A 17,450-nucleotide genomic window follows, 5' to 3' on the forward strand; every position below is an offset into this window, starting at 1 on the left:
GTCCTAGAGGACGTAGGAATTGCAGACCGGAGAATGGCCACCCAGCTCTCCAGCAGGCTCTTGACTCCCTCCCTTCCTTCTCTCCTTCTTCTCCCTTTTCTCTTAGACTGTGTCGGCGGCACATTTCAGAGGCAACTCATGCGGAGAGGCCTTGCCGTCGTGTCGGGGTGTCGGGGTGTCGGGGTGTTGGCATGTGAGTGCGTGACTGTGAGGGTCTGTGCGCCTGGGCGTGGAGGCGTGGAGCGGTGAAGGGTGCGCGCACGTGGGCTGAGGAGTGTGTGTGTGAGACTGCGCCAGTGTGATTGTGAGCGTGTGCAACGGTGTGTGAGGCTGTGTGAGTACGTGCGTGTGTGCGCGCGCGTATGTGTGTGTGTGTGAGCGTATGTGTGTGTGTGTTCGAGTCCCACTGCTCCCCGCGCTGCAAAGTGCAGGGGGCGGGCCGGCGGCAGGGGGCCTGCCCCGCCGGATTCCCGCATGCTAGTTCCGGGGCGGCTGGGTCTAAAGGGCTTTATCCTCCGTCTGGAGGGTGGGGACTGGCGCGGGTAGAAAAGCGGGACGCTCTGGGCGGGCCCGTTCCCTGCCCCCAGGAGCCCGCGAGGTGCGGGTCTCTCCGAGCGCTCCAGGCGGAGGCGCTGCTGCGGTGCGCGCCCACCTCCGGGGAAGGAACGGCGAGGCCGAGGCGGCCGGCGGGATGGAGCGCGGGGCGGCGGCGTGCGCGCTGCTGCTGGCTCTCGCCGCCTGCCTGGGGCCGGCCAGCGGCCAAGGTAAGCGCCCTCCGGGCGGCGCGCTGCTCGGGGCGCCGGGCTTCCCAGGCTGCGAGCGGCGGGCGGCGGGCGGCGGAGCGCGAGGCCGGGGTGGAGCGGGTTGAGGGGGCTGGGTGGGTGGCAGGACGGGACGGCGGCTCCCCCCTGGGGCGCTCAGGTTGCCCAGTGCGGGGCGAGCGGGATCCCCCTCCCTCCGCCCGCTTGGGGACTGAGCAGCCAAACTTGGGAAAGCAGCCCCCCCCCCACCCCCCCGTCCCCGGTGTGGGTGACAGCGCACCCCACGGGCATCCCGCCTTTGTTTCCACGGGAGTTTGTCCCGACTCCTCGGGAAAGCACTTTGAGATCGGACCCCGGGGAGCGGAGACGTTTCCACCTGCAGCGCCGCCGGGGAGATCCCTTCGCGCGCCCGGCTGCGGGCTGCAGTGCCCCCTCCTTCCAGCGGGGAAACCTGGTCCCGCGGTGACCCCCCAGAGACCGCATCCTGATACAGGTCATTTACGAGCCGAGATAAGGCCGGGCGGTGGGATTGGCTGGGAGGGCGGCTGATAGACGGGAGCGTTTTCTGGCAGGGTTTTCCTTTCCAAACCGGCGCTGGGAGCTTTTGTGCTGATGAATGGGGCGCGTCTGCTGCGCGGCCAGGGTTTGGAGGGCTGGAGAGGGGAAAGTTTCTGGTTTTGAGCGTCTTAAACTTCTGGCAAGTGGTCGGACCGTTTACGTTTTTTGCAGACACGGAGGCAGAGAAAGAGAGGGATAGAATAAAAGCAGTAAGAGGGGAAGAGGAGAGAGAAGACAAGCAAGTAGAGAGGATAATGGAGAGAAGAAGGGGAGATAGAGCTTGAAGACAGAGCGAGAGGGAGAGGGAAAGAGGGAGAGAGAGGGAGGGAGGGAGGAAGGGGGAGAGAGAGAGAGAGAGAGAGAGAGAGAGAGAGAGAGAGAGAGAGAGAGAGAGAGAGAGACCGCGAGCGCGAACCAGGGATGAATGGGAAGGGCGAAGAGGAGGCTGGGGAACCCGCGAGCTCTCCCCTTGGCTTTGCGTTGCTAGGTAGCAGCCTGGAGCCGCGTGTGACCAGACAGACAGGGGACGCTGCTGCCTTCACGGGAACTAAGCTGTCTGTAGGGATGGGAGAGACCCCTCTCCCTATTTCCCCACCTGCTCCTTCTCGTTGGCCAACTTAATTGCCCTACAATGAAAATGAAACCCCTATTGTTGGAGGATTAGCCAAAGCAATAAATTGATTTTCCTGGATCACGTATTGGAGGTCGATGGGGAGTGTAGAAGCCCCCATTTATGGTGGAGAGACGGCGGGGGGGGGGGGGGGGGTTGTGGATGGGCCGTGACATGTATTCAAATGGTTAATCTGCTTTTTTCCCTCACTTCTTAAAGTAAGCTCCTTAGAATCAACTAAGTAATTATACAGCAACTCCTAGCAATGCCCATTTCAGACTTCCTGGGAAGAAGATTTGGAAAGGCCAGCAAATCCCACCGGTCTTGAAAAATCTTTGGAAAGGGAGGAGACTTAATACTTCTTACTTTAAACACCTTTCCAGTGTAACACAGAGAGGATTTATTATTGTAGAAAGTTTGCACCCCTCTGAGGGTGCAAACTTTCTACAATAATAAATCCTCTCTGTGTTATATATATATCCCATGGGTTATATATATCCCATGTCCTAACTATAGCCATAGGATTTACTATATGTCCCTGTCAGTGCCTGGCAAAAGGAAGCCTTGTCTGGATTCATCTGGGATACATTTGCATTGTCCTCGTATAACCAAACACAAACATAAATTCTCTCTCTTCGGTTGGTAGTTTAGTCATCAAATGATTGGTACTTACTTTTCTTGGTAGTTTAGATCTCTCTCTCTCTCTCTCTCTCTCTCTCTCTCTCTCTATATATATATATATATATATATATATACACACACACATAATATCTATGTGGCAGGTCTTGTTCTAAGTACTTTATACTTATTGACTCATCTAATCTTCATAGTACCCCTTTGAAGGAAGCACTCTTACTCTCCCGGTTTTACAGAGGGGAAAGGGAGACACAGAGCAATTAAGTAACTTGCCCAAGATGGCACTGCTAGAAAATGACAGGACTGTGGGGCAGATCCAAGAGATTCTGACTGCAGGGGCTATAATTTAACTGCTATAGGATGGCCCTCCCTGTCTCTGTTTCTTCTCTCTTGTACTAAAAATGTTACGCTCTTTAAGTTACCATCGATGTGTGGGTTACTAAAGAAGCTGGGGGCATTTTGTATGTCTTTGCCATGTTTGATAATATCCGCTTGCTGCTCTATATCTGGGTATTTTTTTCAGCAATCTTCTCCAGGTTTCTATGACCCAAATCCAAGTATCCTCACCCCTAGTCTTACTGCTTGATCATTTTTACATGCTTGTTTTCTGAATGTCCTCAACCTGGGAGATTTTTAGATTCCTGTTATATTGATTCTAACTGATTACATTGTAAATGCCCTTATGCTAGCACCACATTTTAGGTAAGATCTTACTGCAAACTTTGCATTATTAAAAATTAGAAAAGACCTCTGAATATTTTATGCTTAGTCTTTTAAAAATTATAGTACATCTATAGCTAAAAATTATTTGCATTTTCCTCATATTTTGTATAGTGCTTCTTCCCCCCCCCCCCCTTTTTTTTTAAAGTCCTCACCCAAGGATGTCTTTTCCCCCATAGATTTTTAGAGGGAATGAAAGGGAAGGTGGCGGGGTGGGGGTGGGGGGCAGAGGGGAAAGAGAAGAAATATTAATGTGAGAGAGACACATTGATTGATTGCCTTTTGAATGCAGGATGAACCTGCAACCAAGTGCTCTTGACCAGGAATCAACCAGTGAGCCAAGCCAGCCAGGGCTGTATAATGCTTTTTAAGAAAAAAACTTGGAAAAGCCTGAATTCTGGTGCCCAATGACTTTGTCATTTTCTAGCTGTGTGACCTTGGGGAAGCCACTTCATTTTGCATGGTTCAGATTACTTATCTGCAAAATTTATGTGATAAGAGCCCTAGCTGGTTTTGCTTAGTGGTTAGAGCTAGACTGTGGACTGAAGGGGCCCAGGTTTGATTCCAGTCAAAGGCACATGCCCAGGTGCAAGCTTGAGCCCTAGCACGGGGCATAAAGGAAGCAGCCAATCAATGATTCTTTCTCATCATTGATGTTTCTCTCCCCTCTCCCTTCCTCTCTGAAATCAATACAAAAATATTTTTAAAAAATTGATATAAGATAATTTATTCTGTGGCATTTTATCAACCTAAAGAGATTAAAGTACTTTGAGTGGTGTAAGGTGTAAGACATGTAGACATTGAGCATAAACTAGAAATTATATTTATTTATTATATTGACCAGGACTTAAAGTAATGTATTCTTTTATTTTACTATTTATATTCCCAGTTTCCAAATGCACACAGTCTTTAAGTATTTTTCTTTGAGAAATTCTTTGAGGAATTCCCAGATCCAAGGATTTGATTTGAAACTTTTTTGAGACAATGGTATTGATCTTTAACAAAGTTATATTCTTTTACCCAATAAAAATTTGGTTATGCCCTTTATAGTTTGTATCAGCTTTTACAATTCCATCTTCCAGTAACATTTATATGTTTAAAAAGGTTGCAATAACAAACATGCAACCTTTGGACCATCACGTCTCAAGTCTCTGATACCTTGCTGCTGCTTTTATTTCACAACAGTTGGCTTCTCTTTCTCTGCTTGAAGTTCTTCTTTGCCTGTCTTTATTGGGTGTCTGCTTAAACTCCCTTCAATCATGTTTCAATAGAAACGTACACTGTTACAGCTGGAAGCAAAGTTAGATATTAACTAATGTACTTGCATTTTTACACTTGATCTTAGCCAAAAGGCCAAGGAGCGATTGTACTTGCATTTTTTATAGGTTAGTAAACCCTGGAGGGTAGAGAGGGGACTGAAAACAGTGAAAAGAAGGGTAGGTTAAACATTTTGCCCTCAGGGCTGGTGGCCTTCAGTAGAGCTAAAATCTGATCTCAAGGTTCCTCATTTTGTCTTTCCACTTGTCAATGTTTATATACCTGTTCTTTGAGTATCCCCAGCCTGGGTTTGGTTCTGACTTATCAGGTGAGACAAAATATGTTAAAAAAATAACCTTGGTGAATCTTCTTTTTTATTGTTATTTTAAATCTTTATTGTTGAGAGTATTAGTTATGTCTCTTCCCAATGCCTCCCTTCACTCGGTTTCTCCTCCAGCTTTTCTTACTGATTTTAAGATTCTCTCTTTGTCCTTAACCTTTTAATTATGTGTCTTAGTGTGGGTCTCTTTGGGGTCCTCTCTTTTTTTAAAAAAAAAAACCAATATATTTATACTAGAGACCTGGTGCACGAAATTCATGCATGGGGGTGGAGGGGGTGTCCCTCAGCCCAGCTTGCACCCTCTCCAATCTGGGACCCCTTGAGGGATATCCGACTGCCGGGGATCGGGCCTACATGGGCAGTTGGACATCCCTCTCACAATCCAGGACTGCTGGCTCCCAACTGCTCACCTGCCTGCCTTCCTGATTGCCCCTAACCACTTCTGCCTGCCAACCTGATCACCCCCTAACCACTCCCATGCCAGCCTGATTGATGTCTAACAGCTCCCCTGCCAGCATGTTTGCCCCCAACTTCCCTCCTCTGCTGGCCTGGTCCCTCCCAACTTCCCTCCCCTACTGGCCATCTTGTGTCCACATAGGGCCAGGATCTTTGACCCCATGGGGCAGCCATATTGTGTGTTGGAGTGATGGTCAATCTGCATATTACTCTTTTATTAGATAGGATAGAGGCCTGGTGCATGGGTGGGGGCTGTCTGGTTTGCCCTGAAGGGTGTCCCAGATCAGGGGGGGGGGTTCCCTTGCCCCGCCCCCCCCCCCCCCCCCCCCCCGGCTACCCAAACAGAGGCACTGGTATTTGGGATTTATTTACCTTCTACAATTGAAACTTTGTAGCCTGGAGTGGAGCCAAGCCTCTTGCTCGCTCTGTGGCTGGCAACCATTTCTGTTGGAATTTATGTATCTTCTATAATTGAAACTTTGATGCTTGGAGTGGAGGCCTGGGCCAGCCAGGGTGTGGAAAGCTTTGCTTCCTCCATTGCCTGGGGCAGCCCTAGCCTCCCTCCTGCTCTCGGTGGCTGTAGCCATCTTGGTTGGGTTTATTTGCATACTCGCTCTGATTGGCTGGTGGGTGTGGCTTGTGCATGTAGTGGAGTGATGATTAAGTTGCATTAGGTAGGATTATTTTATTAGGTAGGATTGATTTCAGAGAGAAAGAGAGAGATAGAAACATCAATGATGAGAAAGAATCATTGATTGGCTTCCTCCTGCATGCTCCCTACTAGGGATCGAGCCTGCAACTTAGGCATGTGCTCTTAACAGGAATTGAACCTGGGACCCTTCAGTCTGCAGGCAAATTCCCTATCCACTGAGCAAAACTGGCTAGGATGTGGGGGTCCTCTTGTCTGGGACTCTGTGTTTCCTGGATTGTATTTCTTCTATTAGGTAGGGGAAGTTTTCTGTCATTCATTTTTCAAAAGTTTTCAACATTTTGCTCTTTCTCTTCTCCTTCTGGCACTCCCATAATGCAAATGTTGGTATGTTTGAAGTTATCCTAGGGGCTCCTTACACTCTCTTCATATTTTTGGATTTTTTTTCTTTTTGCTGTTCTTATTGGGTATTTTTTTGCTTCCTCGTATTCCAAATCATTGCTTTGATTCTCGAAATCCTCTATTCTATTGTTGAATCCTTGTGAATTATATTTTATTTCAGTTAGTGTATGCTTAATTCTGACTAGTTGTTTTTCATGTCTTTGAAGTTCTCACTAAGATCCTTGAAAGTCTCTTTAAGTCCATTGAAGTTCTCATTAAGTCTCTTGAAGCTCTCAGTAAGATCTTTGAGTAACCTTTAACCATTGTTTTAAACTCTGTATCCAGTAGGTTGATTGTTTCCATTTCTTTCATTTGTGACAGATTTCTTTGTCTCTGAATTTTGGCTGCTTCACTGTGTTTGTTTCTATGTATTAGGACCTTCTCTATGTCTCTTGGAATTGGTAGAGTGGCCTTGTTTATTAGGTGTCCCGTAGGGCCCAGTAGCTCAGTCTCCCCAGTCATCTGAGCTGGGCACCTAGGTACACCTCTGTGTCTTGTAGTTGAGCCTTGATTGCTATTGGCATCACTGGGAGGAACTGACCTCCAGGCCAATTGGCTATGAGGACCAGCTGCAACTACAGTGGAAGAGCAGCTGTGCAAGAGACATCCCTATGGGGCAGGACTTGCTTCAGTGGGGCTTTAGTGCTCACTGAGTCTGCCCCTTGAGTGTGTTACTTGTGAATGTGTAGAGTTGTAATCTGGTATGGTCTGAAGCTGTCCCCTTGGTGAGTCTCCTTAAAAAATATTGAATGAGTTACCTGTCCCAGGCCTAAGAGGAAAACTATGATAGATTAATGCAGCCATGCACCATGTGCTCTTAGCTTGGTCCAGAACTTATGCTGTAACAATGCTCCAACTCTCAAAGACCTGTGTAAATGTTTCCTAAGTGATTTATCAACAACCTCAGCACTGTGGGATGATGGGGGAAGAGTGAGATTTTAGGGTTAGATTTGGGTTTGACTCTTGACTGCCACTTACTACCTTGGAAATTCAGTAAAACACGTATTTTAATTTTTTATAAGTAGTTGTTTGAATGATGCACTTGTGAATGTTGACATGCTATTTTAGTGGTTGCAACAACTTCACATATTAATCTGGACCCATGCTTATAAATGACATAAACCTAAATTAAAGTACTTGAAATAAAAAAGGAAGTTTATTGAAATACATAATTGAAAAGATAGGGCTATTAGGTGGAAGCTCGTGGAATTGCTGTGATTCTAGAATCTAGAATCTAGATTATAAATAGTCAAATATTGGCAATTTCATTTGGTTCAATGCATTATAAAATGCAGGCCCAGCCTATATCATGCTGATCTGGTTTCTCTATTTCCTGGTTATGAGATGACTCTGTTTTCAAATGTGTTCCCTCTGGTGCTACAAGATGATTGCCCATGGTTCCTGGACCCACAGCCTTTCATGTCATGTTTGCTAGAAAAGATCAAGAGTTTTTGTCTTTATTCCTAGCAACAGTATTAGTTGCATCTTAGGGGTTCTGCGTAGTTGTTGGAGAATCAGTCATTCTATCCAGCGACATGAAGTGTGTCCATGGCTTAGGCTTGGGTTACATGCTTGGTCCCTGGATTCATGGACTAAGGATGGATCCCAGAGGAAAATGGGTAAAGCTACCAAGAGAATGATAAAAAGGTATTGGTCTGCAAAAACAAGTGTCTAGGTGTGCTCTCCCTCCAGGGAGCACACCTGTGCCACCCCCCCCCCCCGCCCCCTTTCCACACAGGCACCATCCCTTAAGCTCTAAGGGAGCCCATGAGACTTGCAACCAGGGAAGCAATGAGCAACAACACCTTATCCTGGGCTAACCCTCTGAACCTGTCTCTAAGGCCCCATTTCCCATCCTTTTCTCTGACTTCCCAATGAGCTAAGGCAGCCCAGCCTAGGCTCTCCTGTTGCTTCTTTTAAGCCCTTCCTTGTTTCACTCTACTAAGTATATTTTTACTGTGACCAATAAATACTTGCTTGCTTTTCTTTTCTTTTTAAAAAATATATTTTTATTAATTTCAGAGAGGAAGGGAGAGGAAGAGATAGATAGAAGCATCAATGATGAGACAAAATCATTGATCAGCTGCCTCAAAATCATTGAGCTGGCATCCTAAGCATGTGCTCTGAGTGGCAATTGAACTGTGACCTCCTGGTCCATAGGTTGACACTCAACCACTGAGCCATGCTGATAGGGTTTGCTTGCTTTTCTAAACACAACAACAACAACAACAACAACAACAAAATATACACACACAAAGAAAACAAGTGTTTAGAACACCTTAACAGATAAAACAAACATGTTATTTAAATTTTATATAAAGACAGACTTGAAAAGGCTATAGAAATTTTTGAAAAATCTGTTTAAAAATTTTTAAAATTGATATCAGAGAAGGAGAGAACCAGTGATCAGCTGCCTCTAGGTGGGGATGGAGCCTGCAACCTGGAATGTGTTCCAACTGGGAATAGAACACTGATATTCTGGTTCATAGTCTGACGCTCAACCACTGAGCAATACCAGCCAGGCTTAAATATGTTTTGATTGCTTTTATTTTATTATTATTATTTTAAAATATATTTTATTGATTTTTCACAGAGAGGAAGAGAGAGAGGGATAGAGAATTTGAACCATCGATGAGAGAGAATCATCGATCAGCTGCTTCTTGCACACACCCCACTGAGGATGTGCCTGCAACCAATGTACATACCCTTGACCGGAATCAAACCCAGGACCTTTCAGTCTGCAGGCTGATGCTCTATTCACTGAGCCAAACCGGTTTTGGCTGTTTTGATTTGATTGCTTTTATAGAGAGAGGAAAGCAGAGGGAGAAAGAGGGAGGGAAGGAGAAGGGAGAGAGAGAAGAGGGAGGGAAGGAGGGAGAGAGAGAGAGAGAGAGAGAGAGAGAGAGAGAGAGAGAGAGAGAGAGAGAGAGAGAGAAACATCAGTGTGAGAGAGAAACATGGATCAGTTGAACCAGACCGAACCTGCAACCTGGGCATGTATCCTTACAGGCAATTGAACCAGTGACCTTTTGGTGCATGGGAGAACACTAAACCAACCTTATACTGGCAGAACAAAATTATTAGCAATTAGAAATTACTCAAGAGCAGGCAGTCCTGGTATAGCTCAATAAATTGAAGGGGGGAAAGTATTGGAAGCATTAAGGCAAAGACATGGTGCTTATGTTCATGTGATCAGGTTGCAACTTTAAGTTTATAAGGAAAACAGGAGAAAGGAGAAATTCTAGAAGGTTTATTTGCAGCATAAAGGGTTCTTATTTGAAGTAGACCTTTGTGATGGACAGGAAAGTTCTGGAAATTGAGCTGAGAGATCAGAATAAAGGAGCTCTTGAAAGTATTGTATGATTTCATTTTTTTTAGTGAATCCTAGGCACAAGACCTCAGCTTTAAGATGGAGTAGAGAGAAGGGTTTGGAGACATTAAGATGCTTTATGAAGACAGAATATATCTTGGTGCAAACCCAAGAGTCACTAGCATCTACTCTAGAGATTTTTTTCTAAATATGGTATAACAGGTATCTTTCACACATTCCAAAATTAATTCAGAAATTCCCAACACATACACTCAATGATGATTGTTACTTTGTTTTAATTTATATATGTTTCTTATAGCATGTGCTGGGAAACTAAAAACATCATTCCAAAAGTGAGGTGGTTAACTGGACAATGCCAAAGCATAATGCAAGAAAATATAAGTCTCTCTGAGAAAATGTTAGGTTAGACAGTGCCAAGTTTCATGTTGAAATTCCTAAGCTTTTGGTCATTAACCCTGAGGTCATGCCTGACCCCTAAGATTATTGGAAACAGTGAGAAATGAATGAAAGGAGGAAATGTGATTACCATTCTGTTCATTGAAAAGTTAAACCACTGTTACGATGGACACAATGGCTTGTTTATTCTCCAAATTTTGAAATCAAAGTTTGTAAGCAACACTAGAGGTTTCCTTTAAGTTATGTACTACCAACCAATAACACATGCAGATTCTTAGTAACTTTACTCACTGACCTACTGATTCACATTACAACATACAGGCAGTCCTTGGGTTACATCAGATTTGACGTATGTCATTTCGTGGTTTCTTCGCCCTTTCCCATTTATTTATGTACATATGTGCTTTATGCTTTTTATTATTTCTTTACCATTAGTAAAAGTCAGGAATTGTTATGTCTTTTAAAGTTTTTTACTGTTTCACTTCATTACTAATGTGTATGTGTAAGTGGGTTCCGATCTCCGACATAACTCGAGGACCTACTGTATTTATTTTTGAGGGTCCAATGGGTTTTGAGAAAACCTGAAAATGGGGAATAAGACAGTAGCCACAATTCTGAGTTCTGTTATGCTAGACTTTCTTGGGTTCTTATAAAAAAACATCCAGTCTTAGAGTGTCAGAAATCTGCTTGTCAATTCTTTGGGTCCCATTCTTTGGTTTTTAATCTCATTAACAAGGAGAAGCTTTTCCGAGTAAAGGCCAAAAATAAAAAAAGAATTTATTTCATAGGGAAATTCTCAAATAAACTTAAATTTAAGAATGAAAAGTGTTTTCTCTGAAATATGTCAATCATGCCTGCATTATAACCTTACTAAAAAAGAAAATTCTACTTGTACTTCCACAACAATTTAATTTCAATGTGGGGAAGGCTGTGGAGGATACTTTTTATTGAAAGAAACAAGAAATAAAAACCTACTGTGAACCGGCTTAAGCAATCAAGGGTATTTATTGGCTCATGTAAGTAAAACTTCTGTGGCAGTGAGGGGTTCAGGTGAGGTGCAGTCAGGGCTCCAGTTCTCTTTCTTTGTGTTCTTGCCTCTACTCCCCTCTAGGTTTCAGTTTTGCTTTCAGTGTGGCTTTCCATATTGTCGTTATAGCTACCAGGGCAAATGGGGCTACATGCTTGTTTAACCCAGGGGCAATTCAACTTTGAGAAGATTTCAGTTATGTTCTTATCAATGTTCTTTCATCACAACCTATAGAATATTATAATTGATATGGACCCTGGATAGAAGTCAACTAGCTCTCCAAACTTGGCATATCACCAAAATTACCTGGGGAGCTTTAAAAAGTATATAGATTCTGCCGAAACCGGTTTGGCTCAGTGGATAGAGCATCAGCCTGCAGACTGAAAGGTCCCGGGTTCGATTCTGGTCAAGGGCATGTACATTGGTTGCGGGCACATCCCAGGTTGGTGGTGGGCAAGAGGCAGCTAGTCGATGTTTCTCTCTTATCGACGTTTCTAACTCTCTATCCCTCTCAATTCCTCTCTGTGTAAAATCAATAAAAAATATGTTAAAAAAAAAGTTTATAGATTCTTAGGCCAAAACCTATACATATAAAATCAACAGTATGGGACTTTTTTTTTTTTTTTTTTTTTTTTTAGCTTTTCCAGGAGATTCTGAGAGTTAGATAGTTTGGGTCTAGATAACCTATCGTTTTTATTTTTGTAAACTGAAACTCAGATGAAATAATTCGGCACAATAAGTTCCTCCCAGTGGCACTGAATTGTACTCTGGTAAATCAGTCCTCCCTCCCTCCCTCCTACCTGCCTTTAAATATTGATTCCCAAGAGTAAGGGAGAGGGAGAAAGAGATAGAAATATCAATGATGAGAGAGAATCATTAATCAGTTGCCTCTTGCATGCCCCCTAATTGATCCCACACCCCAGGCATGTGCCTTGATGGGTAATCAAACCTCATTCTCCATGCTGGCCAGGCAGTTCTTTCTTTTGGTTGTTGACATTACAAGGTAGTTACAGTAACAAGGAAAACTACTTTTTTTTTTTTTTTTTATATCTGAGGGTGATATGAAGTACTTCCCTCATTCCTGGCCATCTTCTTTCTTGGCCAAGATGACAACCCTTCCTTTAGCCACCGTTTGTGTCTTACCGTATTTTTCGGACCATAAGACGCTCCGGACCATAAGACGCACCAGTTTTTAGAGAAGGGAAATGAAGAAAAAAAGATTCTGAAACAAATAGTGTCCTAAAATATTTTATGTGCATTAAAACCCAACATCACAGTCATAAACACATGTAATCAACCCTGAAAAGTAAACAGCAGCATTTAGAACCATTTTAGAGCCAGGCAAGCACACAGAGACCACACAGAGCTGGGCAAGTAAAAAAACTTTTTTTTTAAAGTATATGTGTAGGCTATATTTGGACCATCAGACGCAGGGACTTTTCCCCCCCACTTCTGGGGGGAAAAAAGTGCGTCTTGTGGTCCGAAAAATACGGTAATTGTTTGTTTTGCTCTTCATTGACTCCACTTGAGACTCATAGTCTGTTGATACTAGTGGGGGGGGCAGTTGGGGGTTAGTAGGCAGACAGGCAGAGTGGTTAGGGGCAATCAGGCAGGCAGGCAGGTGAGTGGTTAGGAGACAGTGATCCTAACTGTCTCCTGTTAGTGCGGGATGTCCTGACTGCCGGTTCATCTCCTAACTGTCTCCTGTTAGTGCGGGATGTCCTGACTGCCGGTTCATCTCCTGAGGGGTCCCAGGTTGGAGAGGATGCAGGCCAGGCTATGGGACACCCCTCCCCTGCAAGTGATATCCTTGCCCCCCGACCCCAATTTCATGCACTGGGACACTAGTCCTAGATAATAAAAGCCTAATATGCTAAGTATCTGTTTGTTCAACCAATCAAAGAGTAATATGCTAATGATGTGCTAAGGCCACTCAACAGCTCATTACGGCATACACTGACCACCAAGGGGCAGATACTCCAACCTGTAGGTTAGCTTGCTGCTGGGGTCTGGCTGATTGGCACTGAGTGAGACACACCCTGGGGCCCTTCCTTGGTATTTCCCCTGCTGGCCAACCTCCTGCACCTCTCCCCAGCCCCGATTGTGCACCAGTAGGGTCCCTTCACTTGGCCTGTGTCTTCTAGCAATCAGGGACCCTCGGGGAATATCGCAGAGCTGGTTTTGGCCCAACCCCATAGGCCAGGCAGAGGGACCCCACTGGTGCATGAATTCATGCATTGGACCTCTAGTTTGATATAATCACCTGGCTGTCCAATAGTCATCTCAGACTTATGTCCAAAACTGAACTCATCTCCACCAGTGCCTCAGACTTGCTAGACTTCCCCATCCTAATAAATGGCTGCTTCAGCCTTGCTCAGACTCCAAACCTTGTATATCTTATATTCAAATCTATCAGGAAAATCCCATATTTCAATCTTAAAAAAAATATCTAGAGTTCAATCACTTTTCACCATTTTAACCTCTACTACACTGATAAAAGTCACTGTCACCTTTTACCTGGATTATTGCAATAGTTTCCTTCTGTCTCCTCTATTTACGTAAGGGGACAGGAATAAACATCAATGATGGGAGAGAATCATTGATTGGCTGCTTCCTGCATGCCCCGTTCTGGGGATCAAACCCAAAATCTGGGCATGTGCCCTGACCATCAGTTGAACAGTGACCTTCTAGTTCATAGGTTGACACTCAACCACTGAGTCACACCGGTAGGGCTCCTTCTTTCTACTTTCAATATCCTTTTAGGACACCAGATCATGTCACTCCTCTGCTCAAAAACTCAATTGGTTTCTGTCATATACAAATTCGGTTGTCTAGAAATAGACATTGCGATGGAATTTGGAGTGCAGATGTATGTTAATTAAGACTGATGTTTGAAGGAAAAGGAAGGGAGCAGAGATGGGCAGAAGGTGAACTATGACAAGGCCTTAGTCAACATAGTGGGGGTCTCGGGAGCAGGAATTGACTGTGAGAGTGTTCTGTGTGAGGCCTTCCTTAGTTTCTAGATGTGGCCTGTCCTGGGAAAAGCATGAGCTTGAGGAGGTACCTTTCTACACTGATGTGCACGCCAGAAGAACCGAGTGCATGTAGAAAGTCCTTGAAGAAGACATTGGGTGTGTCTTCTGTAGCTTCCCATCTCATAGAGAGTCATAGTATAAGTCCTTATAATGGTCCACAGGATCCTAACCAACTGGCCTCCATATTACCTCCCTGACCTTCTCTCCACTCCACAATGCTCTAGATGCAGGGATATCCTTGCCCCCGACCCCATACGGTGAGCTCCTTAAATGCCTTTATACTTGCTTTCTCTCTTACTGACAGCTCTTGCCTCAGATTATGCATTACTTGCTTCTTGCCTTCCATAGGTCAACTTCTTAGTGTGGCCTTCTGATTCTTTCCTGATTTATATTTTCTATTGCACTTTGCTTATGTATTTGCTTTTGTCTTTCAATCCCTAAAATGTAAAGTTCACCATGGCAGTGGTTTTTATCCTTTTTATTCATTGCCTTATCCTTAGTGTCCAGAATAGGGCTAAACAAGTACAGGGATAGGCAAAAGTAAGTACACTGTGCCATTGCAACATCTAAGAAGGGGAATTCTTGGTTTATCACCATGTCTCTGGTATTGCCAGCCCTTCAATCCCCCAGGATCCTAGAGGCCCCATCAAGACCTGATAGAGAAAAAAGAACATTGCAGTCTCTATCAAAACAAGTGGCTTAGCAACGCTCCTTCTCTTCATTTGACTTTCCTCTTTCCTCTGCCTCACTGCCCCCAATTACTGCAGAATCCCAAGGCATTTCAGAGTAACTGATTCTGTGTCAGTCTTTTTCACTTCCATCCCAGACAACTAGTTAACCTGTGAGAATCCCCTACATTCAGAATGAGTCATTTTGCTCTTATTGGTATAGATTTGTTACAGTATCCTTTACAAAAAGATAAGTCAAAGCCTTTGGAAGTTGTGTGAGTGGACTGTCATTCTGTATTTAAACAGAACACAGAAGAAAGCTGTCTGAAACCATGGCATAGTGAAAACAGCCTTGTTCAGACAAAAAGCCCTCTTTGAAGAGGGGAGTGGTTTCCCCATTCAGAGAGGTGGCATGGACTATGGTGGAAAGAACATGTCAAGTTCATGGATCTTGTTCCTGATGAATGAAGGAAAAATGAGTTTAACTAAAGAGAGCCCCAAACTGCTGAAAAATGCCCAGGGCTGCTTGTCCCCTGAGCACAATCTTTTTCACTTTAGATCCCGTTCTTTCAAGGACTCCATATACAACCACGACCAAAGAGGCCATAGGCAGATGAATGGCTCAGTTATATGCATGTATAGATAGTTGAGGGAACGAGCTAGAATAATGAAGGCTAAATTTTTTTTTGAGTGCTTTCTATGTGCCTAACACAATTCTAAGTGTTTTACAGGTATTATTATTATTTTACTTGCTTTTTCATCAAATTTTATGAGTAAAGGACCAAGGCAAAAAAGGCAAGGTGATTTGCCCAAAGCCATCCATTTACTAAGTGGTGGAATCAGGACTTGAACCCAGAGCCCTTATTTCTTCCATGTTATCACTGTGAATTGGTAGGATAAAATGCCTCTTTCAAACAAAGCCTCATTTAGTGAGGCTCATATTATAACAAGGTAAATTCATTTTAGAGGTTGGTACCTTTGCAACCCTACTCTTGGACATTTTTGTGCTACTTTTGGCAGTTATTCGTTCATTCAATACACATTGATCGAGACTTTCTCATGCTCCAGATATGATGTAATCAGGCACAATAAAGGATAGAGAGATTCCTGTGACATAGGCCTGTCCTAAACAGTTTATTGGTTAGAAGAGTACATTTCTATTTTAACTCAGTTTTGCCTCCGTACTCTTTAGGTACTGACTGAGTCCTGTCTGCCAGCTTTCTCCTATATTTTCATTTCATTATTTAGGAATGTTCTCTTCTCTGTGATGACATGTTTTAGTTCAAAAGATCCCTCAGTCAGAGTTCTCTTCTAACTTCCCATTAGAGATGGCAGAGAGGAAAGGAGAGGGACAGAGAGCTAGAAACATCAATGATGAGAGAGAATCATCGATTGGCTGCCTGCTGCACATCCCCTATTGGGGATCAAGCCCCCAACTTGGCTTGTCCCCTGACCAAACTGTGATCTCCTGATTCATGGGTTGATGCTCAACCATTGAGCCACACTGATTGGGCTGGGCTATTGTTTAGTATTTAGGAAAAAATTCCCACCAGGTTCTCTTATTCAAAGCCCTAGAAGAAAGGATCAACAACCACGTGAGAACTGAGTCTTTTTATGCCTGAGGAGGCTGCTCTTGTAGAGATGGAGAAGCATTTGCCCATGGGCTGGATGTGCTGAAGGATCTTTTGGGCCCCAAGCAACTCTGACCCTGGTCAAAGATGTCTGCTCTGCCACCATTAAAGCCAGTTTTGAAACTCTGGTTAAAATACAGAAATATTTACCCCAGTAGGTAAAGTAGTTGAGATGGTAATGGCACAGTAAATGTTTGCCAGAGGAAGTTTCAGAAAGAAGGAGACCCAAAACTGGTATATTTTCATGAGGAATGAAAGGAGGAAAGTAAGTACCAGAGGTGAGAAGTAGTCTTAACAGGGAGCCAACTTCATCTTTTAGTTATTTTTCCTAAATCAGCTTATTTTTTGGCGGGAGGGTATTATTGCTTTGTTTTTTCTTAGGATGGCTTTATGGAGAGTTTCTGCTATGAATCTGTCAAACGGATCTCAAAGATAGAACTACTTACCTTCTAGTCTGGCTCTCCTCTCTCTAGTTAACTCAGTTGAAATAGGATTGTTTGAACAAAAGGAGAGATTGACCTTAAAAGCTATAAAGTTGCAAGACTCTGTCAATCATTCCTTAGGGATTCATCCGTGCAAGGTAAGATTGAGAGGAGGATTTTAGATTTAATGTTCATGGAAGTTATAATTTCTCTAGCCCATAATGATGATTATTGATAGGAAATCCAGTTTTTTCCTAAGTTAGCGTGCAATAAAAAAAGAATTTTCAAATGAACAAAGTAAAACACATGTATTCCAAGCCAATTGCTAAATAGTTAATTTCTATGTACCAAGACTTTCATTTTTTTCCCCCCAGTTCACTTCTGACATAAAAATTTACTTCTTCCCTAATATTTGGTGCAGTGAGGTGTTGAAAGAATTTGCTAAGTAATCATTGGAAGTTGAGATTCTAGTGAAAAACAAAATGCACGGTTTAAAAATTGAACGTACTAAC

At 43.8% G+C, this 17,450-nt stretch overlaps 1 protein-coding gene across 1 annotated transcript in view; it reads left to right on the forward strand.

Annotated features, from left to right (window-relative positions):
• Nucleotides 1-504: 504 nt before the first annotated feature.
• LRP2 (LDL receptor related protein 2) overlaps nt 505-17,450 on the forward strand; it is a 193,316-nt gene continuing 176,370 nt past the window's right edge. Inside the window, exon 1 of the mRNA XM_045575318.1 lies at nt 505-764. Within this exon, the coding sequence (XP_045431274.1) occupies nt 692-764 (73 nt within the window). The 5' untranslated portion in view covers nt 505-691. The remainder of the gene's footprint in view (nt 765-17,450) is intronic.

This window comes from Pipistrellus kuhlii, unplaced genomic scaffold (genome assembly GCF_014108245.1).
Source record: "Pipistrellus kuhlii isolate mPipKuh1 unplaced genomic scaffold, mPipKuh1.p scaffold_m20_p_7, whole genome shotgun sequence".
NCBI classification, from domain to species: Eukaryota; Metazoa; Chordata; class Mammalia; order Chiroptera; family Vespertilionidae; genus Pipistrellus; species Pipistrellus kuhlii.